Source organism: Schistocerca gregaria, chromosome 3 (assembly GCF_023897955.1).
Source record: "Schistocerca gregaria isolate iqSchGreg1 chromosome 3, iqSchGreg1.2, whole genome shotgun sequence".
NCBI lineage: Eukaryota > Metazoa > Arthropoda > Insecta > Orthoptera > Acrididae > Schistocerca > Schistocerca gregaria.
The window spans coordinates 564615984-564640642 of NC_064922.1; the positions used below are offsets into that span (position 1 = coordinate 564615984).

At 38.0% G+C, this 24659-nt stretch overlaps 2 protein-coding genes across 3 annotated transcripts in view; one reads left to right on the forward strand and one right to left on the reverse strand.

The window, feature by feature from the left end:
* LOC126354077 (pseudouridylate synthase TRUB1-like) overlaps window positions 1-9932 on the forward strand; it is a 117634-nt gene extending 107702 nt beyond the window's left edge. Inside the window, exon 8 of the transcript XR_007565263.1 lies at window positions 8642-9932. The gene's annotated coding sequence lies outside the window, so the exon portion shown is untranslated. The remainder of the gene's footprint in view (window positions 1-8641) is intronic.
* The window catches only part of LOC126354076 (glutaredoxin-3), a 34355-nt gene continuing 13513 nt past the window's right edge, over window positions 3818-24659 (reverse strand). The window contains exons 2-7 of one of the 2 annotated variants that reach the window (XM_050003452.1): window positions 22803-22905; window positions 22115-22276; window positions 21314-21580; window positions 15185-15288; window positions 6457-6567; window positions 3818-4421 (exon numbers count right to left, since the gene is read on the reverse strand). In XM_050003452.1, the coding sequence (XP_049859409.1) occupies window positions 4244-4421; window positions 6457-6567; window positions 15185-15288; window positions 21314-21580; window positions 22115-22276; window positions 22803-22905 (925 nt within the window). In that variant the 3' untranslated portion in view covers window positions 3818-4243. Of the gene's footprint in view, window positions 4422-6456; window positions 6568-15184; window positions 15289-21313; window positions 21581-22114; window positions 22306-22802; window positions 22906-24659 lie in introns of those variants that run through there. The other variant, XM_050003453.1, reaches the window with a different exon arrangement.

Sequence of the window (24659 nt, forward strand, 5' to 3'; positions counted from 1 at the left end):
GAGAGAGAGAGAGAGAGAGAGAGAGAGAGAGAGAGAGAGAGAGAGAGAGTTAAACATCCTGTAAATAACAAGGTTATTAGAGACAGAGCACAAGCTTGTATTAGGGAAGGTTAGAGTTGGATGGAGAAGGAACTACTGCGCTACCCCACTTGGTGTTTGAGTGGTTCTAGCTTTCAATTCCTTTGACATCTCTTGACACTTTATTCTGCATATATTCAAACTAGGAGGGAAGATTACTGTTTAATGTACTGTTGAGGATTAAGACCATTGCAGATTTAGAGATGGAGCACAAGCAGGGGTATCTGTTGAGAGGCCAGACAAACATGTGGTTCCTGAGGAGGGGCAGCAGCCTTTTCAGTAGTTGCAGGGGCAACAGTCTGGATGATTGCCTGATCTGGCCTTTTAACACTAACCAAAACGGCCTTGCGAACGGCTGTAAGCAAGGGGAAACTACAACCGTAATTTTTCCCGAGGGCATGCAGCTTTACTGTTTGGTTAAAAGATGGTGGCATCCTCTTGGGTAAAATAGTCCCCCATTCGGATCTCCGGGTGGGGACTACTCAAGAGGAGGTCGTTATCAGGAGAAAGAAAACTGTCGTTCTACGGATCGGAGCATGGAATGTCAGATCCCTTAATCGGGCAGGTAGGTTAGAAAATTTAAAAAGGGAAATGGATAGGTTAGAGTTAGATATAGTGGGAATTAGTGAAGTTCGGTGGCAGGAGGAACGACTTCTGGTCAGGCGACTACAGGGTTATAAACACAAAATCAAATAGGGGTAATGCAGGAGAAGGTTTAATAATGAATAAGAAATAGGAATGCTGGTAAGCTACTACAAACAACACAGTGAACGCATTGTTGTGGCTAAGATAGACACGAAGCCCATGCCTACCACAGTAGTTCAAGTTTATATGCCAACTACCTCTGCAGATGACAAAGAAATTGAAGAAATGTATGATGAAATAAAAGAAATTATTCAGATAGTGAAGGGAGACGAAAATTTAATTGTCATGGGTGACTGGAATTCGTCAGTAGGAAAAGGGAGAGAAGGAAACGTAGTAGGTGAATATGGATTGGCGGTAAGAAATGAAAGAGGAAGCCGCCTGGTAGAATTTTGCACAGAGCACAAGTTAATCATAACTAACACTTGGTTCAAGTTTCATAAAAGGTTGTATACATGGAAGAATCCCGGAGATCAGGTATCAGATAGATTATATAATGGTAAGACAGAGATTTAGGAACCAGGTTTTAAATTGTAGTACATTTCCAGGGGCAGATGTGGACTCAGACCACAATCTATTGGTTATGAACTGCAGATTAAAATTGAAGAAACTGCAAAAAGGTGAGAATTTAAGGAGATGGGACCTGGATAAACTGACTAAGCCAGAGGTTGTACAGAGTTTCAAGGAGAGCATAAGGGAACAATTGGCAGGAATGGGGAAAAGAAGTACAATAGAAGAAGGATGGGTAGCTTTGCGGGATGAAGTAGTGAAGGCAGCAGAGGATCAAGTAGGAAAAAAGATGAGGGCCAATAGAAATCCTTGGGTAACAGAAGAAATACTGAATTTAATTGACGAAAGGAGAAAATATAAAAATGCAGTAAATGAAGCAGGCAAAAAGGAATACAAACGTCTCAAAAATGAGATTGACAGGAAGTGAAAAATGGCTAAGCAGGGATGGTTAGAGGACAAATGTATGGATGTAGATGCTTATTTCACTAGGGGTCAGATAGATACTGCCTACAGGAAAATTAGAGAGACCTCTGGAGAAAAAAGAACCACTTGTATGAATATCAAGAGCTCAGAATGGAAACCCAGTTCTAAGCAAAGAAGGGAAAGCACAAAGGTGGAAGGAGTATATAGAGGGTCTATACAAGGGCGATGTACTTGAGGACAGTATTATTGAAATGGAAGAGGATGTAGATGAAGATGAAATGGGAGATACGATAATGCATGAATAGTTTGACAGAGCACTGAAAGATCTGAGTCGAAACAAGGCCCCAGGAGTACACAACATTCCATTAGAACTACTGACAGCCTTGGGAGAGCCAGTCCTGACAAAACTCTACCATCTGGTTAGCAAGATGTACGAGACAGGCGAAATACCCTCAGACTTCAAATGGAATATAATAATTACAATCTCAAAAAAGCAGGTGTTGACAGATGTGAAAATTACCGAACTATCAGTTTAATAAGTCACTGCTGCAAAATACTAACACGAATTCTTTACAGACAAATGGAAAAACTAGTAGAAGCCAACCTTGGGGAAGATCAGTTTGGATTCCGTAGAAATACTGGAACACGTGAGGCAATACTGACCCTACGACTTATCTTAGAAGCTAGATTAAGGAAAGGCAAACCTATGTTTCTAGCATTTGTGGACTTAGAGAAAGCTTTTGATAATGTTGAATGGAATACTCTCTTTCAAATTTTGAAGGTGGCAGGGGTAAAATACAGACAGTGAAAAACTATTTACAATTTGTACAGAAACCAGATGGCAGTTATAAGAGCCGAGGGACATGAAAGGGAAGCAATGGTTGGGAAGGGAGTGAGACAGGGTTGTAGCCTCTCCCCAATGTTATTCAATCTGTATATTGACCAAGCAGTGAAGGGAACAAAAGAAAAATTCGGAGTACGTATTAAAATCCATGGAGAAGAAATAAATCTTTGAGGTTTGCTGATGACATTGTAATTCTGTCAGAGACAGCAAAGGACTTGGAAGAGCAGTTGAATGGAGGATATAAGATGAACATCAACAAAAGCAAAACAAGGATAATGGAATGTAGTCAAATTAAATCGGGTGATGCTGAGGGAATTAAATTAGGAAATGAGACACTTGAAGTAGTAAAGGAGTTTTGCTATTTGGGGAGCAAAATGACTGATGAGGATATAAAATGTATACTAGCAATAGCAAGGAAAGCATTTCTGAAGAAGAGAAATTTGTTAACATCGAGTATAGATTTAAATGTCAGGAAGTCGTTTCTGAAAGTATTTGTATGGAGTGTAGGCATGTATGGAAGTGAAACATGGACGATAAATATTTTTTACAAGAAGAGAATAGACTCTTTCGAAATGTGGTGCTACAGAAGAAGGCTGAAGATTAGATGGGTAGATCACATAACTAATGAGGAGGTGTTGAATAGGATTGGGGAGAAGAGAAGTTTGTGGCACAGCTTGACTAGAAGAAGGGATCGGTTGGTAGGACATGTTCTGAGGCATCAAGGAATCACCAGTTTAGTATTGGAGGGCAGTGTGGAGGGTAGAAATCGTAGGGGGAGACCAAGAGACGAATACACTAAGCAGATTCAGAAGGATGTATGTTGCAGTAGATACTGGGAGATGAATCAGCTTGCACAGGATAGAGTAACATGGAGAGCTGCATCAAAGTATCTCAGGACTGAAGACCACAACAGCAAAACAAGCAGAGAGAGGGCAAAAAGAACAATCCCAGCATTAATTTTCATCAACTTAAGGAAGCGCAGAAAACATATACCAGGAATTCTGGATGGGAATTCGAACCCTGTTCCAAATAAGGATGGTTGGTTGATTTGGGGGAGGAGATCAAACAGCAAGGTCATCGGTCCCATTGGGAAGGAAGTTGGCTGTGCCCTTTCAAAGGAACCATTCTGACATTTGCCAAAAGTGATTTAGGGAAACCACAGAAAACCTAAATAAAGATGGCTGGATGCGGGTTTGAACCATCGTACTCCTGAATTCATCCAAATAAAGGGTTCAGTGAGCATCATTTATGTTGTCTGAGTTGGTAAACTGATTAGAGCTTTAGGGTTATGGAGCTTGTCACAGTGAAGAAGTAACACACTTGTTCAGTTAATTGGGTGCACTTTATTCATTCCACGTAACACACTTAAAGTATGAACTTTCACAGGTGATAGTATGGGACTAGTGAAGTTAACCACTCTTTTTGAGATTTGTACATATGTTTTAGTCCCTGCAAAATTCAGCAGACAAGGTTTTCACAGTCTCACAAGCAGCACATTGAAGTCTTCATAGCATGATAATTTAATCACTCTTACAGTAGGGTTCAGCTTCCTCTTTAGCTTTTAATCATTTTCTTCTACCTGATGCTTGGTGGATATGAATAGGATCTCAACAGTGTTGCTCTTGAAAGAACCTAATATGGAAATTAAATTTAAAAGTCACAGCTGCTATAATGCACAACACGCACTCATCTTTTGGCTGTATAACTGGTGACAAATTCAATAAAAGATACAGCAAAGAACTATTCCTAGCACTTTAATGTGGCTTCTAGTTCACCATTTGCTTTCAGTTCTTTTATTATGTCCAGACCACCTATAAGTTCTCCTTTTACATACACCTGGGGATACGTTGGCCATTTGGAGAATTCCTTTAAACCCTGGCGAACATCTTCATCCTTTAAGATATCATAGGTATCGTAATCAATTCTGAAACAAAGCCAGAAGATGTTCATGTTATTTCAGAAATCATCTAGTGAAAATAAAACAACTTCCTATTATTAGTTTTGGCATGGCACAACAAATCAACATTATTTTGTAATGATGCAGTATGTATTTTAACTGCAAATAACATTCACTGAAACAACAGGAAGACATAATTGTAGGTACATTTCTCAGTGATGCATTTGCTTGCAAAAGTGTACAAAGTATTTTACATGACTTATCTGATAGTTTATTTTAACTTTCTTGCTATGTGATAGATACATGCAAATGTTTCAATACACTTAATTATGGAATAATGATTCTGCACAGTTTGGTTGAGACTGTGAACTGGACAGATTGCCCTCTCCCCACACATAAAATGAGCCAAAACATTATGACCACCTGCTTAATGATGTGTTGGTCCACATTTTGAACACATGATAGTGGCAGTTTAGCATGGCATGGATTCAACTAGCTCTTGGTAGTTTTCTCTAGGTATTGGACACAGTTCTCACAAATTACGAGCCAGTATTAGTGCACACTGAGCTGGTGCCCTATAGAATCCACATGTGCTCCATCAATTTCAAATCAAATTTGGTGGCCAAGAAATGAACATGAGTTCACTACTATAATCCTCAAGCCAATGTAGTACGATTCGGGTCTTGTGACAGTTACCCTGTTGGAAGATGTAATTTCTGTCAAAAAAGTATCGAGCATGAAGGGATGCAGGCAGTACTCTGCTGTCATGCTGTCTTCAATCACTACCACTGACCTCTTGGGACGTCCCAACAGCATAATAATGTATCTGGTGCAGTACATTTTTGAACAGCCATTATGACAGTGCAGCCAAGAGCGGATCCAGATACAGCCTTTCACTTGGTGTAACGAAAGAAACATGATTCATCATATTAGGCAATAGGTTTCCATTGTTCCACAATCCAGTCTTGAAGATACCTCATCTCTTGAAGATACCTCATCTCTTGAAGATACCTCATCTCTTGAAGATACCTCATCTCTTGAAGATACCTCATCTCTTGAAGATACCTCATCTCTTGAAGATACCTCATCTCTTGAAGATACCTCATCTCTTGAAGATACCTCATCTCTTGAAGATACCTCATCTCTTGAAGATACCTCATCTCTTGAAGATACCTCATCTCTTGAAGATACCTCATCTCTTGAAGATACCTCATCTCTTGAAGATACCTCATCTCTTGAAGATACCTCATCTTACAAAGTGGGCATGCATCTGACTTACACATTCGATAATGAAGCATGGACTTCCCAACTTGCCTACTTGTGGTTTCAGCATTCTTCAAACACTTTCTGTAGATGTTCACAACTGTAGACTGTGAACAGTCAACCAGCTTCACCATTTTTGAGATGCCTGTTCCCAGGCACAACACAATAACAATCTGCCCTTTGAAAGTCACTTACATCTGTGGCGTTCCCTATTTGTGACCCATATCACCAGAATGATTCTCAGTTCAGCTACTTTCCATACCCTGTCATGTTTGTAATTCTTCCAAGTGGCTTTCCATCTCTTGGTGAGGAGGAAGCTAAGGCACCAAAAAGTTACAATTCAGGCAAAACATTCAAAACTAACAAGGGGGGGATTGGTAATGGATGTTAGTAAAGGAATACTGTTTGATTTCACTTTCTTTTTGTTTGGACACAACTGATAATTACACAGAACAACTTTAAAAGGAAGGAAAATTGTTAGAAATAACAATACCTACAAAGTGGGCACTTTAATAGTACTTCAAGTAAATACAAGTTGAGGGAAAACTCCGTGGAAATTTAATTCATGGTGACAATTTTTTACAATATTCTCAGCTTTTAGATTTGTAATTTGTTGACAAGAGGGAAGGGAAATTCATAACCACAAGGAAATACATCACAAACAGTTGCCAATGTGCGCAAGAGCGCGCACGCACACACACAACCAATTATCTTACAGAAGTTAATTTTTAAATTTGACACACACACACACACACACACACACACACACACACACACACAGTATGAGGACAGAGCTTACCCTATCTCTGAGAGGATATCAACCAGTTGTTTGCTAAAACCACACTGTGGCACGAATCGATCACCTTTCATAAACACCATGCAGGGGCTTCGTGTGATCAACTGTTTTAACCTGTAAATAAAGGCATCATTTAGAAGACTACTATATTTTATGATAATCAGCTGGATAAATCTGGTTCACATGGTTTTTATTTTCATTTGTTTTCTGCAAACACTCCAGATCACTCGAAAACACAGAGAAAATGAAGAGTCAAAAAACTGTAAAAAACATTAGAATGCCCCATTAAAAAGACTCTTGAATGCTCAAAAACACACTCCAGTACTTTTAAATCCATTAAGATGTTCAACAATAACCTAATTTGAAATAAACTACTCTGTCAATCACTTCTTTACAGAACTCTGGGAGCATTTCAAAACATTTAAAAAATCTGGAGCTTTCAAGAACATACTGAAATCTAGAACATTCGAGAATATTTTAGAACATTCAAAAACATTAATTAACATTCAAAAGTATTCACAAAGGCTCAAAACCAAGGTAAATCTCTAACTTTTTCCCTTAAAATATATATGCTGATATGAAAGGAACAAAAAATTCCTGGTGACCACCACAATATGATAGCAACCACTTCCAACAATCTTATCTCCAGAAACACATCATCTATCACTGCACAACCACACCAGTAAAAAACAGATGAATCCAGGGTAGCACGTTAGCAAAAATCAGTGACTGGTGGTAGGTGGTGAAGTCAGAAATTATAAAACTATACTAATTCATAACATTCTTAATACAGCTAGACACAATTTAGTGAATGAAAATATTTCTTTGCTTTCACTATATTCCATACTTAATTAACTCACCACAATACTTGTTGTGAACTACACTTGTCATCTTGTTATTTGATGAGTAGATACATAAATTCTTTGAGTTTCCCATTCCTAGACCAAGCTACATATTTGTAATTGGCCATGTTGTATGATTATTTTACATTAATAACACCTCATTTATAGTGACACTAAATGCTCATCTTACTGGATACTGCAGTCCTGACTTGAAATGGCAGGTAGATGCAAGTTGAATCCTCTGAATAAATGCTGTTTTTCCTTTATCTTCTCCCGACATTGTTTTTGCTTCAATTACTCTGTTTGATAACTGTTTATGACCATTTCTTGTATTGATTTTTTAAATTAATAGCATCAACTATCTGACTTGTTGCTGATGAAATGGGTCTTTCACATAACCAACTGACTAACTTTAAACAATGCTCAGCAAAACTTTATCCATTAATTCATTGGAGCTACTGACAATGTTACATCAATTATTTATAAGTTCAATTTGGCCAAGTTACAAAATCAACTGAGCGAGTGCCTTCACTAATTTGTATGAGTTTATTGCCAAAATGTTTCACTGCTTCATCATTGGAAAGTTGAACTCTCATATTTGCTCTTAATTGTACTTTCCTCACTAGAGACCAAAGAAATGATTTCTTCCAATATGAAATCAATGCATCTGCTAGAGCACGTTTTTGAATAACTGGAAGGGTTTGCCAAGAATTCCAGAATGTGTAAGTAACACACCCACCATTAATTCCACATTACCTCCAAGATCTAGAACATTCTTGAATCTGCTGAAAGATTCTGAAACATTTTTATCTTCTCATATGGAGTCCACTGGTGTAATGCCTTAAGCTGACATCCGTATCTTCAAACCACACATTCTTCATAGATAGGGGATAACCCTAATGAGTCTGCAGGAGTGTGCGGCAGAGTTATAGCAGTGTGGCACAGACAAACTGCACTTACATTCATTACGTCTTTACGAACAAATGCCCTTTTTAGACAAACATATCTTCAAAACTAATCCCTGCAGTTCCAAAAAAAAATCACCTTCATGCATGGGGCACGGAGGGTTACCACTCGCTTGCAAAGTTCTGGCAGCACACACAGCCACAGCAGGTTTACTTTTGTTAAAATATTGATTAAGACTCCATACCAGAAAAGTATAAATTTAACAAATTGTAGATGAAAGGTTTTTGCATAGTTTTGTACATAAAATTTGAGTGTTTATATTCACAACAATAACATGTTTGCCAAATGTAGCTGACAAAGCTTTTTAACTCTTAGACATGCAAAGTGCGAGCCTTTGCCCACTTCTACTGTATGTGTTTTCTAAATTCATCTCTTTCAAGGTCAATGAATGATACATCTCATAACTGTTACTACGTGAAGCCAAGCGCCGGCACGCCAGTCGAGAACGACAAAGCAGAGAGGCTGCGAGAAGAAATAAACCAACTGCACATTGACTGGACCTCAGGATGACAATGCGACAGCAGTGGCCCCTATGTGAAGAGGACATAAGTGCCGCTACTGACTGGTGACAGCTCAGTTCGACAGCAGCTTCCAGATTAGCGACTTGGATAGCAGCATCACGATAGGCACTTTGATAGCAGTTCAGGAAAGGCTTGTCAGAGATCAGCAGTCACGCAAAGATTGCTTGTTTCAAATGTCGCCCTTTGCTTGCAACTCATCTGTGTAATTGTCAAAGTTAAGTATTTTATCTTTTCTTATTGTAATAAAACTCATTAATATGACTTGTTTGATTGATTGTCTAGTGAACCGTGTATAAAGGCTTCCTAGACACAAAAACATTGGCGACGAGGTGAACAAATCCCATAGTGAAACCCAGAGCTTGGCTGATATAATTTTGTTTGTTGTGGGCTTTTGTGTTTTGCTGGCACCTTAATTCTTCCTTGACTTTGCTTTGCAAGGTTGTGTTTACACATTTTAACGGTGTATCAGTGTTTTTTCTATTTAGTGTTTTCAGGTGGGCATTGTAGAATTCTTTTGTGTGTGTGTGCTTAATTTTATTGCTTGCATTGTCTATTTATTACATTAGTCTATTCCAAAATTAGCAACTCACCTATCTCATTCCCTTCTCAGACGCCTCAGTTGCAAGCAACAGATGAAATGCAGCTAACACCCTTCTAAACATGATACAGCAGTTACTCGCAAGTCAAGGACCGAACACAGTGCATGCAACAACTGTAACTCCAAGAGCCACACCACCTTTTCACCAGTTTAACGAAAAAGAAGAGGAATGACTCAAGTAGTTGCAATGTATGAAGACCACACTATTGCTCACAAAGTATCAGGTACTGTGAAACTACATTACATTTTTGTCAACGTAGGAAGGGCAGTCTTTTGCTTCATTCAGAAATTGTTCCCCAATGTTACTCCAAGTGACTTTCCTATGATCAGGTTGTAGATTCTCTAACTAATTATTATGGCCGACAAGTGAACGTGGTGGTTGCTAGGTACCAATTCTATGACTGTAAGAAAAGGTCAGAACAAACTTACTGTGGGTGGGTAACATATTTGCAGGGTATGGTGAGGAAATGCAAATTCAAATGTGCTTGTGGTGCTTTGAATGTAAATGAATATAGATGTTTTGTTGGCGTGATGCGATCGTGTACAATGTTACTGATATCAAACTTGGAGAACTGATTTTGAAACAGTCAGATTCATCATTTAATCACATAGTGCAAATTCTAGATCAGTATGATTCAGGTGCCACAGTGGCTGATACCACTTGAGCAGCCAACAATTTGTTGGGTTGAGTCGTCCCTTCCTCACAACCGAACCAGTAAGCACCAACACACGCATGTGCCAAGCCGCATAAACAGTTCTCTAAACAGGTGAACAGAATTAAGTCATGCCCTTGGTGCTATTTATGGTACAAACACCAATATTGCCTGTTCCGACAAGCACAGTGTTACGATAGTGGCAAGAAAGGTCACATACAATCTGTATGTTTGCAATGGGACGAACATAAGAATTCTGCCCACTCCCAAAAATCTAGTCATGAGGCCCATGTAATCAATGCAGTTTATTCAAAACCTCAATGCAGTTTATTCAAAACCTGCTGCAGACATTGGCAAAACTAGCAAGCAAACAGTTTCTTCAGTGCTATGCCAGTCCAATATACTTTTTGTTCATTTGTGTATTAGAGGAAAACGTGAGAAATTTCAGTTGGACATGGGTGCCTCTGTTACATTGCTGAATCGTAGCACATATGAACTACTAGACTCATTAATATGACTTGTCTGATTGTCTAGCGAACCGAGTATGTAGGATTCCTAGATGCAAAAATTACAATTGCCAGTGCCACTATATTCTCCACAGCAATTCTGTAGTACTCTTAGTACTCATATCAAGTTGGAAGAGTGCAACAAAAATGGAACTTCTGCTTTTATTTGTAAATGAAACAAGTCCATCATTATGACCAATATGAATATTGTCATCTCGATTACTTATTAGCTTTTTTTTTTTTCAAAATCCATTATTTCAAGAAACATTTTTCTTTATTTCTTTATTTCCAAGGTGACACCCTCCTGTGATATAAGCTTTAATATGTACTGAGACACTTTATTTTGGAAATTGTAAATTTGGTACCACTCAAAAAGGCATATAAACCAATAAACTAATTAAATAATTGTGAACTGATACAGATAAATTCATTTGTAATGATGGACTTCTACATCAATTCTCAAAACCCTCCATTTGTGTATAAGGGGGTACTACTATTCCCGGCCCTTTCCTGCTTCATATGTGAATTATGTGCAGGAAGAAGAGCAAGTCTTGACGAGTTTGAATTTCCCTGATCCATAACTAATAAATATTGAGGCCTATTGTATTGTATCAGAGATATGAAATAATATTAGAAATTTAAAGAACGCATGAGATCAAACTGTGAAGTCAAAAATTCAGCAGTTTGAATAGATTTTTCATCAGTTTTGAGCAGATCATTTACAGTCCAGAATTCAGACATCTTTTTGTTCACAAGACATCTTGCAAACAAGGTGTGTCGCAGTTCGCCAGTCACAGAGCATAGTGATGTATGTAATTTCAGTCCCTCATCCCCTCTCCACCCCAACCTTTCAAAAAATAATACAGTAGACACCTATGTTTGTTTTCAATGGACTGGTGATTGCAGTGAAGCGAATGAGCCTGAATAGCTTGGACATATGTTCCAAGACAAGACATGTGAATTGTTGCTGGGGAACTACAGATTGTGGTTTAACAATGTTTAGAGAATTCCAGCAAGAGAAGTACCCATTTAAGCCATTTGTTTGCAAAAAGGCATTAGAAAAACTTTGAGCAGCAGTTGCTGCATGCAAATGCAACTACCTACTATTTTCATTTTGGAAAGTTTAAAAGTTTATGAAGTTTGTTCAGGCACACTCTGGTATGCCATTAGCAGAGGTTGCGAGCTTAATGGGTGGAGCACGTAGTATCATGTAATCTAGGACAGTCTCGAATGGCCTAGCAAGTGGCCACAAGCATGTCTCTAAGCAAAAAGCGCGCCAAGGGTGACTTGGGTGGAATTTCCATCAGATTTACACTTACCAACATCAATCCAACACCACAGCATGCACATATAATGCACTGTACTTTCCAAATGTAAGATACATGCAAATGTTAATGAGGAATTATTCATTTTTAATATTTACTGAAGTGTTTTGTATCATTTGATTGGCACTTGAGCACAATCTATTATTTATGAATGTTAGCCAATTGACTCAAAGTTGTGAAAAATATTGTAATAAAATGAACATCATTAGGACAGAAATATGTGGTAAGAAGGAGAGAACAGTGGCAGCTAATGAAGAAAAAGCACCAGAAAGAAATAGTGAGGGCAGATGGAAGCTGAGCTTGTATGTGAAGACGAGGGGAGACTTGGAGTTTAGAACTTTGAGTTTATATTCAAAATACATAAGAAGTAATGTTTGTGACCGATATCTGGCGGTAAGTAGCCATGTAGTCAAGTTATTGGGACTTATTATTTTGCTAGCCTTGTGACTTAGGATATTTTCATGAGGGATCTTGGGGTTTACTGTCAAAAGGCTGATAAGCTCCATCTCAAGGATGCAAATATAAGTCGAGCTTTGAGACTTTGAATATTTCAGGAGCCCATCATGACTTGCAATTTTTCAGTGAGTGTGAACTTTGAAAGGACTGCAGAGTTTCAAGGAAAGTGGATTAACACACTAACAGATTGAACCCATAACTGTGTTGAGTCTGCTTTGTGAATTTTACTGCCCGCTAAAGTTTACTATAATTAAGTGCCACTAGTACTGTTGTGGCTTTGATGAATAAACAATTTTAATTTAAAGTTATTATTGAGTTGCCTAGTTTATAAAGAATCCAGCTAAGATCTCATTTAAATCACAGTTATTAAGTCTGCAAATAAAGTATAAACTTGTAATCTTCTCAAACACCAACTGTTTTGCAGCCGAGTGTTGCCAGTCACTACAGTCCTATTACAATTACTTGTCAGTCGATGTCTCTAACTTGCCATTATAGTGATGGCACATCGGCTACTGGCTATCGCTCAGTTATAGGTGACACCCAAATGTATCTGGTTACTTCGAAAGTGCTGTAGCACACTTTCTCCTGTACCTTCTGTGACAGGTGGAAGTTGGCTGCTGCTGCTGCTACTGCTCCAGAATGTTTACGTTCATTTCCAACCTTAGCTACACATCATTACTGTGCACCATAGCAATAAATAACCATTGTGTTTTGTGTAATGTGTTGTGCATTCAGATTGTTATATTATTTACAAGAATGAGTAACGAGGCTGTACTTAGTCTTAGTGAGTCAGTATAAACTGTCATGTCACTTCTGATATACATCAATCCATTACATGTCTGTTTCTTTGATAAGCTATAAGCTGGCTTCTCTGAGACAGGGAGGTGTGGTGGTCTGAGCAGCCAATGTGCAATGGTCCGATCTCAATCTTCTACTTCCAGCATCCTCCACTCAAGGTCAAATAGAACATGTGTATCTAATGTGTAATTTGGAGCAATGTTGGAAGCAGTCACCGAGAGCTATGGCGGGTACAGGAGATATTCTGTCGACAGCCGATTGTCACCAATAACTGATCTGTGCTAGACAATGCATTTTGCAGCCCTAAATTTAAACTCATGTTCTAAACCAAACATGATCTTACAATGTGCAATGAATTCAAGAAAATGACAGTTCACAATCTGTTGCAAAGTTACTGATCATGCTTACTTTGTTCATGATGATTAAAGCTAACCTCTATGAGCAAACTCAAGATAGAGAAATTTCAGTCTGAGTGTTGAAAGCAAACTGTAATTTCTTGCTCTCACTGGTCACCAGAAACTATACTCGCTCTGGCTACATGAGCCGCCACATTACCAATTGTAGGCAGTCCCGGTTATAGGTTACAGACAAGACACATGAATGATAGAAAAAAAAGAATACATTAAAGAGTCAATATAATGATGAAAATGATGTGGCAAAGTATTAGAAATTAAAACATTTTATATAAATCAGTTTATTGAATAAAAATAATAATCAAAGTCATTCTGATAAGGTTAGAAATAAATTTCAAAGCATGTGATGAGATTTGAACCCAGGACCTTCTAGATGACAAATGTATCTTAACCATTGAACTACACTACTACCCTGCATTACACTTTACACTGATACAGTTATGATTTTCCATAGCCAGTCACAAGCTGATGTGCCACCTTCAAAAAGTTTGGCATCTTATATGAAGCTTATCTAATCTAAGCTGATCCCTGTGATGATAATATTTGTGTATATGACAGCAAATCACATCTTGTGCAAAAGGATTGAGTAATGTTTGGTAGGTGCGGTGTACGAAAAGTGCGTATTTCATTGTTAGTATCATTGTGTGTGTTAACATGTCTGGTGAAATGCAAAAGAAAAGGGGCAGGCCCAGGAATCAGGATACAAAATTCGAAACATATCAAGAAAGAAAGTTGGGCGCGGCATTGCAAGTAAACTAACAAATTATTCTGGTACTTTGACAACAGTGAACAGCTGAGTGCTCAGGTTGGAGGAAACCTGTTACAAAGTGTGAAGTGTCAAGCAACAAGTGATTGTTATCAGACTATAGATTATATCCCACAAACCAAAATCAGGTAAATCCAATCATACATTTAAGTTCCTGTGCTGAGGTACTAGCAACAAATAGGGTGGTAGCAATGTGTTACTTTGCAGTTCCACATTATCACATCATCTGCTAAGTTTCTCAGCCCTGCAACAGATCTTAGTAATAACTGTCGTATAAAAATGTAACAGTGTATTGTTTGCTATTATTAACAAAACATACATGCGCACAAACGTGAAAGTGTCAGAATTCTGCAATTTGCACTGTATATGTTGTGTGTCCCGGTAGCAGGCCAACATTGGATAGGATGCTCTCTCACTATCAAGCAGGAGACAAGTCTATTTTACATAAAAAATAAAATTATCCTCTAGAAAACTATACAATTATGAGACAGAATTGATGGCCAGGAGGCAAAAATGCCAGTAATGCTGATAGGCAGATACAAAACATGTGATGCTAGCCTAGCTTTTGGAACTAATAGTTTCTTCTTCGCAGAGGAGAGAGGGATCAGCCAGGGAAGGTTAAAAAGGAAGGGCTGGTCACTCCGACCCCAGCATGAGAGGGAGCCACCTCTTAAGGATAGGATGGTCCCTCTCATAATGGGGTCTGAGTGGCTTGCCCTTCTTCTTTAACCTTCCCCTACCTACCCCTCTCTCCTCCAAGAAGAAGGAACTATTGATTCCAAAAGCTAAGACAGACCACGTATTTTTATATGTACCTATTGGCAGTACTGGTATTTTGCCTCCTGAAATAAGTACGGGCAAGCTATTTAGTATATTTTGCCACTTACCTATTCGCATCAACTTTCTTTGGTAACAAACCAGCTAGCTCTCCACTTTCTTCCATTTCTTTAATTATGTCTAGGCCACCAATAAGTTCACCATTGATGTACAGCTGGAACCATTACACAATTTGGTTATTTGCAGACTAATTTCAATGGCATAAAAATGCTTACAGGAAATGAATTACTGATATTTGATAAAGTAATTTCAATTGTATGTATTTGTTATTTAATACTACAAAAAAGCTTCACTTCCATTGTGCCTATAACTTTTAAATCTCTGAAGCCAAGAAACAATGACTCTTGCTCCAGTGAATGAATCACAATTACTGCCAGACGATTGCATTCAATAATATTTGGAAGATACTAGAATACCTTAAAAGTAATTTCAATTGTAAAATTATGGTTTAAGACAGTAATATTAATGAACAGTCTCTACCCCTCACAGAAAAACGGTAAAATTGAGGATATCAAAGAAATGGACATGTATGTTGAGTATTTCAGTGCCACGTTAGAACTGCATATACCAGCAATACTGCAGTCTGTTAGTGACATTAGTAAAGAGGAGAAAACTTAAAAATAAAGAGTAAGATGCTGAGAGAAAAATGGTAGCTAATACAGCCAATTAGACTGAACGGTATCAAGCTATTGGTCACCACTCAAAACTTCAAAGATGAGCCACTTCCACACTGCAGAGAAGTCTACTTAAGTAATGATGTTCAGATGATCAAATGTTCTTCCTTGTGTTGTTCACAGAGTGAGAACCACTGTTAATCTTAGGTATGCTACCAAATAGGCTTAGACTAGGGCTGCAACATGACCAATATTTTCTGTGATGCACTTTAAAATGTAGATACAACCATGACCACATTCAAATTATGTTCAGCACCTATGCCAGCCACAGCAAAAGCTTATAACACTAAATGCATAAGGCTTTAAAAGGTCATGTGTATGCAAGGCAACCAGTACCACTCCCAACCAGAGAGAGGAAATGAAGTGGGGATGCCACTATGAATACTGGACTGTAGATCAATGAACGCTAGTTCTCTTATAGAAAAAGTTCTGTTACAGCAGGCAAAATGGCAGCAGATGTGTTTTCATTATCACACCTTGAACAACCAGAAAGATCTGCTTTGGGTGGGGAGGTATCTAAGCTTGTGTGGTGTGGAGTAGTAACTTTTAAGTGTGCGCAAAGTCATACATGGTTTTGATGTGGAACTATGTATATATAACAAGAGATTATCTTTCATGCTAATGCATGTCCTTATGCATGCCAATTTAAGTAGGTGAGAATTTCACTTTATAAGACAACACTACTTGGCACAAAATGTTCATGTCATTCACATATGCCTCCAATAGAAAAGAATTAAGTACACACTCACAAAACTTATCTCCAAGGTTATTGCAAAGTACATTTAAGAAAGAATATTTTTAAATGCATATTTGTTTCTACTTTGGCTGTATTTATTGACGAATGTGCATTTTTAACATAACTTCACAAATGGAGTCTCATCCAGTGCATGCCCATTGCTATCTAGATGTGATATCTTCAAGTCATGAGTGGCAACTGTATAATAATGATTGATTGTATGATTATGAAGAATCCTCCAATGTCTTGGACCAACCATTTAAGTAGGAAAAGACCAGGAGCAAGCTAAGCACCAAATATTGCGGTACACCATATTTAATGTTTCCATTCTCTGAACTTTAGTCTTGTGATATCAATTATTAATGTGGCCCTCTGTTTTCTAAGGTAAAGATATGACTGCATCCATGAAGGAGACTGCCTTTAATGGCATATCCTTTTAATTTTCCAAGGTGAGTTTTAGGGTCTACAATTGAAACCCTTAACAAGACAGAACATGTCAACAGGGTAACTCTTGTTTATTTCTGCCAGAACTGAGTTTGTGGGGTTTGTGGGATCATGCATTGTATTCTACATAGAGAAGCTTCACAGAAGGCTAACATTGTCAGTAAAAGAATATCAGAAAGGATGTTTAACATACTGGTATAAGGCTTCTCCTAAAGACTTGCTGAAATCATGGGAAAGATGGAGATTAGTCTACAATTAGATGTATCATTCTTCCTTCCATTTTCATAAATGAGTGGTACTGTTACATATTTTGGTCTTTCAGGAAATACATCTTAATTCATTGACTCCTGACAAAGACAACACAAATGGAGTGCTACCACGTCAGCAGAAGATTTTGGTACTTTTTGGAAGTCCCAACAACAGATGAAAGTTTTGGAGAGGTCACAAGAATAATTAAAGGAGAGACATAATTTACCTGTAATACAACATAAGAACTGAATGTTACATCTTTACTCTGAATGAAACCTCTGGTGATAGAGGGATACAACATTACATTAAGTACCATTTGTCCTGGCAAGTGTACTGGCAGTAATGAAAGCTTTGTGTGTATATTAGTGCAATCATTACTAGTACATACTGTTATAATATTTTACATAAAAGTCAGAAATTGAAATGGGAAAATGCTTTCTTAAATAAAATATCTTAGGATCCTTGCAACCCCATTGTTATTTTGGCAGTACTAACAACTAGAATATTTCATTAAAAGTTATTTGCTGTAAATCCTTAATATTACACTTGGAAGACCTGGTGTAATACAGGTAATGGAAGGAGTATAAGTAAAAACTCCTAACTGAGGGATTGAGCAGCTGACACACACACACACACACACACACACACACACACACACACACACACACACACACACACATTCTGTGCAACAACAAAGAACTTCACACAGTGTCGATACATAGCACATTGTAAATACATCAAACGAAATGGCCCATTCGTGCATGCTCTATTTTTCTGTTTCTTGCTTTCAATTTTTATTGGGATACTTGAACATTGCAACACACCTACAAATGCTGCTCCATTCTGCAGTTCTGTCCTGGCCTGTGCCATTCTGTGCAGCTTTGCACCATACGTCTGTACATGGCACATCCAGTGTGAATGCAGCTTTGCACTGCAGGCCAACAGAGTCGGACTGCAGAATTGGGACACTGTAGTAGTGTGTGTGTGTGTGTGTGTGTGTGTGTGTGTGTGTGTGTGTGTGTGTGTGTGTGTGTGTGTGTGTGGTCGCGCGCGCGCAACAGTGTACAATTACACCAGTTGTCAGAATGAGATTTTCACTCTGCAGCGGAGTGTGCGCTGATATGAAACTTCCTGGCAGATTAAAACTGTGTGCTAGACCGAGACTCGAACTCGGGACCTTTGCCTTTCATGGGCAAGTGCTCGACCAACTGGAGATGAGGTACTGGCAGAAGTAAAGCTGTGAGGACGGGGCGTGAGTCGTGCTTGGGTAGTTCAGGTGGTAGAGCACTTGTCCACGAAAGTCAAAGGTCCCGAGTTCGAGTCTCGGTCCGGCACACAGTTTTAATCTGCCAGGAAGTTTTACACCAGTTGTGTTGACTAAAAGGTGTCCATTTTTTTGCTTAGTACTCAATGTTCTTACACACAACAGCACACTGGAGTTACACACAAAACAGGTTGATGTCCAAAAGTTCCAAGAATTTGAATTTTGCTCACAAATGGTTGTGAATACATGAAAATCCTACTAAGTATCTTGTCATACTTTTTTCTTGACTAAGTGTGGCAAGTAGCTACTAGATGAGTGGTTTGGTTAGTTGTTTATGAGTACATTTTCATTGCCATGTTTCCATTAATTGGTGATTCTGCAAAGAACAGCTTGAGATGCAGTAAGTTTATATAGTTTTGGTTTGAACTCCATTATCACCGTGGAAGTGCACCAAATGTTGAAACAATCTTTTGGAGAAATTCATCAGGCACCATACAAACATACAGTACAACTGGTACAAGCATTTTGAAAACTGGCAAATATTGACTGATGAAACCGTTCCAGCCGGCTGTCAACTGGCATCACACCAGAAAATGTTCAGTAAGTGAGGGATATGATTCTAGAAAATGTTCAGTAAGTGATAAATATGATTCTGCAAGACTGTAGACAGACCATTAAAGACTTCTAAAACACTGTGGGAGTAAGTTATGGCACATGAGGATGAATTCCCCAAGGTGAGTCCAAACTTACTTTCAAAGGTTGTCAGAATTGATGAAACTAAGTAGCAATTATTGCAATTGAGTGTTATCCTATTCTTGGTAAGTCAAGAGTAACATTAAGTCCTAGTACGTTCATAAGCCATGCGACACTGTTATAAAATTCCTTCCTTTGGGATGTTGTTCAATTCGTGCATCACAATGACTAGAACATTAATTATTTTGTCAAATTGTTGAGTTATGTGAATTTTTATTATTGTAAATAAAAAAAGGTCACTTGGCACCATATATGAAGAATAGTTAAGAACTGGCACTACTACTTTCACTAGAGACTGCACTACAACTGCAGCCTTGTGAACAGGCACATTGTTGTGCAAGAAGAAGAGATACCTCCCCTTCATTGTTCTGGAGAGCAATCTCAATCCTCTTCCGCAATTAGTCAGTGACGTCTAAATCTAACTGGGAATTTACAGTGGTGCCAGTGGACCTCTGGATAATGCTTTGAGCCTCAAAAAAGGCCATGAGCATTACATTCACTTTTGATTTTACCTTCTGCACCTTCTTCAGTCTTGGCAAACAATCAGAAACCCATTCAGCACTGTGTCATCTTGTAGTAGACTGATAACCTCAGTATCATCACCCCTGATGACTTTTGCAAAAGAGAACTGCCTCCTTTTTTCATTTCACAGCAGGAGTCCATGAATCATTGTCTCACGTATGCAGAACAAACTCTGCACATTTTTCTGTTTCAAAACATTCTAGAGAATGTCTTGCAAAATTGATTAAAGTCGATACATTCTTAAGTGATAGCTCTGCACGAGATATGATGTTCAGTTTTCAAAAGGTCATGAATTTTCAATGTTTCTGTTGAATTAAATTGAGGTGGGCATCCTGACCTCTCATTATCTGTGAAATCATCTGTCCTTCATTAAAATATTTGAACCATTCACATATTCTTCCAAGACTTCAACAATTATCGCTGTAACCTTTTCAATGGTTCACATGTCTCCTTAGCCATTTTGCCAATTAAAACACGGAATTTTATCCCAGTTTATAGCTCCATTGCAATTTGTGACAAAACAACATTACAGCCACGCATTACTTAACACTGTCTGCTCATAACTGGCCAGTAAAATGCCCATGTGGTGTTTATAGTTGTTAGTTCAATCTGCCACCATAGTTATTGTGCTACATCACTTATATAAATGGAACAAAATCAGTCTAGGAATTTTTCAGACAGAAGATGTGAACAGGACTGTTAATAAAAAGTTTGCCCCTTCTTGCCAGTCAAGAACAAAAAGTTCTATAACGATGTTCTGAAGTGTTTGAAGGAGGGCTCGAGGTGAAAGTTCACGGAAGTGTTGTAGGAATGACTGGGTACTCCACCAACACAATGCACAACTGCAAATGGTCTAAGTTATTCAGGAATTTCTTACTAAAAAGCAGGATGACAGTTGGAAACTGCACACCAGGCCAGGAATCAAAACTGGGACCTTCACTTTTTACCAGCAAGTATTTGGAAGGTAGGAGATGAGTTACTGGTGGAAGTGAAGATGGGTCACAAATCATGCTTATCTATTTAGTCAGCAGAGCACTTGCCCACAAAGGCTAAGGTCACAGGTTCAAGTCATGGTCCAACACACAGTTTTAATCTGCCAGGAAGTTTCAAAGCAGTGGCACACTGTACTGCAGAATGAAAATTCTTTCTGCAAACATGATACTTTTCTCTACCCATTGCACTCACTATACTTAGCTACATGTGAATTCTACTCTTCCCCAAAATGGAAATCCAGTTGAAGGGGCAGAGATTTGATATAGCGTTGCTGGCTCAAGCAGAATCACCGATGGTACTGAAGATTGTTACAAAGACGGGCCTGCGGGGTGAATTCCAAAGGTGGCAAAATATTATGATTGGTGTATTATTCCCATAGGAACCACTATGAGTGTGATGGTACCAAATAAGATCTTTATATGACTTAATAAGTTTAATTCATTTCAGAAACTTTTGGATACCACTTCATACTTGAGGGACTACTACTTAATATACAATACTTCTTACATGGTTCTGAAAATATACATATCTACTAATGGTATACCTGTGGATAGGTGGGCCAATTTGAAAATGTTTTTAGACCCTGCCTTACTTCCTCATCTGCAAGTATATTAAAAGACTTGTATTTGGCATTATGTTTGTCCAAAATGCCTACTATCGTTTTACTAAAGCCACATCTTGGTTCTTCTGGTGTTCCTTTCATGAAAAGCATTACTGGTGCAGCTGTTATCAGCTTCCTCAACTTTGTATTGAGGTCTTCTTTAGAGCTTTGTTCTTCAACTTTTGGTGGCAACAATGGCTGACTCGAAACCTGGAAAAAAAATCAGCATTTTCCTTAATTTTTTAATCTGACAAAATTGTACTTTTATCAACAAAAATGTTGGTTGAGTTTTTTTTTTATTACTGAACATTGCTTTTACATAAATCCCAAACTTTCTGTTACTTCACACCCTGTACCCCAAGAGGTCGGTCCCAGATTTTCAAAAGGAAAATATTGTTTACATTGAATTACTGATAAATTGCCAAGACTTTTTGGATGTACTCTGCCGTAACGACATTTCTGTAGCTAATTTAATTTGACACTGATTAGCAGTATTGACATACTTTCACACAATTTAATCACAACAATCTTTTAAAACTGACACATTGCGATATTTTCACGTGGGTCACTTGAACATGCCATAGATAATTAAAATAAATTTTAATATGTAGTTTGTATCATATTTTGCAATTTTCAGACAAAATAATCACAAACAAATGTTATCTATGATATTATTTGGTGCCAAAGCATAATAATCAGATTCCAGTAGCACCTCAACAAGCAGTTAAGTGTAATGGTACAAACCAATTGGTTCACTTTCTTTGTCAATTCTGCAGCTTTGGCTCCATCAACTCGATCAAGTAAAATGTCTCCATTTAGCAGCAGGCATGTTGGTACAGATGATACATCATATTTCATTGAAACTTCTGGAACATCTTCAGCAGGGCATTTAGCAAATTTTACTCCCTGGGAAGTCACAATCATTAAACAATACACTGAAAATGTTGAACAAAATAAAAATAAATAAAAAATTTACTTCATTCACTAATTTTCTATAACAGGTATGGGAGATAACATATACTGTCACAAAGATAATATCACACATTTTACGGGAAACAACTTTTTCAAAAAAAACATTGCTCGCCTGAAAGTCTTGAGTATTTAAAATATAAAAAGTATTCAACAGCTAACACCAAGATCTAGTGTATTTATAAGTGGATTCCAGATACACATACAATGAAAATTCTGTTTCTGTAAATATGAAAACATGATGAGAAAGACATCAATGTTTTGCCAAGCTGAATGAAGCATTTAACATATAATTGACAGAGAAGCATTAATTTTACTGTGTTTTTAATGAAACATTGTAGCCATGAAAACCAATCACAGTGAGTGCAGTATATTAATACCGAGGATTTTTTCCAAGGTCACTCACATTACTGACAGAGGTTAGTGCCCATCTTAAAAGTAAGGCTATCTTATAGTAACTTACATTTAACTCTGGCTGCTTTGCTAGCTCTTCAAGCACCTCATTCATTGTTTCACACTGTGTGGCCCAATCGGCATAAAAGTGAACCACAACCAGGTTATTAGATCTGAAATGAATTATTGTATTATTACACAATCACAAGTGCCTTGCCTTGTAATTTAACTTTAGTGCACACAAAACATCAGAATTTAAAACAGTTTATATGTATAGGAAATATCAATAGCTAAATGAAAAGTGGAATTTTTGTTAACACTGTCTGCCAATATACACAGATATATGTAATTGGATTCTTCAGCCAGAAGGAGCCACTGGCTCAAAAAGCTTGCCTAATTATAACATTCAGTGTGTGTTCTGACGCTGCTTGGTGAAGCAGATTTTTTTTTATCTATCCATTTATATTATACTGTCAAAGATTGATTGTTTTCATTGTTAGAACATATACTGATAGCAGCAGCTGCTACATAATATATACACTAGCTGTTGCCTGCAGCTGCATTTACCTATCAGTAATGTTGTTATGATTATTAGTGTGTTTTTTGATTAGCTTAGCTTGTGATGTGCTGGCTGGCAAGGACACAAGCTGGGTCAACTCGATTCACTGGCAATAAGGCTGCCAATAGCTTGTGCCATGGCATTTATCTTAGTATCTTCTTATATTTTAAGCATACAAGATTCTTGAAAATTTGTACATCAGCCACACACCAACCAACCAACCAACCAACCAACCAACAGCTGTGTTGTCCCACTTTCACATGATGTTCACCCTCCTAAATTGGAATGATAATAGAATATGTCTCTAAGTTTTGTCAACACAGATGCAGTCACATGCTCATAAAGGCTTGCAGCATAGAGTGTGGCTACAAAATACTTCGTGAGCCTCCTCATATCCTGTGGTCACTGAATACACAAATCAGCAATAGCCTTACACCACCTGGACAGTAGCCAATCTTTCAGTTTTCAAGTTGCCTGTGCGCTTGCTCAGAGGCTATGGATTGGGAGAATTTTTGAAAGAGCGATTCACCTGTGAACAAGACTGCACATACGACGCTGATGAGATCTATTCTTGAGAACTGCTTGAGTGTTTGGTTTCCGTACCTCATTGGATTGAAGGAAGACACTGAAGCAATTCAATGACAAGCTACTAGATTTGTTACCGGTAGGTTCAAACTACATGTAAGTGTTACTTTATTCAAATTGACACTAGCTATAGAAACCTACGGGCTTATTGTGCATTAACTGCTATGTATTTAGTTTTATTTCAGCTACAATTAATTTTGTGAAACTACATCTGCTTGCAAACAATTCCTGGTCTCTACTTAATGGTGGGCGTTTCACATTACTTGTTTTGCTCTTTTATCATTAACTTGGTTATTGTGAAGAAAACAAATACTTATCATCATAACACACAAATATATTGGAAAGCAGGGTGTCTATAAATAATCTTTCTGCTGCAGCTGTCATTTCTTATTTCAGATGAATTTCATCTGTAATCACAATCAGCCATTTGACATTCAATAACGGACGAAGGCCTTCTCTCTATGCTGTGCAGTCTTCTGCAGTATATTGCTACTGTTTGTTTTCTAATGTTATACACCTATTTGACAGCAGGTTGTTGCCTCAATATTTTCTAATCTTTTGAAGTCTAGCAAAGAACTTCTTCAGTCCAGCTACCAATGATATGCTTGGCTCCACAAACCACCTACCTCCAGTCCATGTTCATTAGTCATAATTATTCTTCAACTTTAGTCTGTTCTTGGAATCCTCTTTTTGCATTTAATTTCTGACACGCCAGAAGCCCTGTTTTCAAAACACTGATTTCCCAAAAAAAGTCATTGAGTCGCAGACAGGCACCTTTGAAAG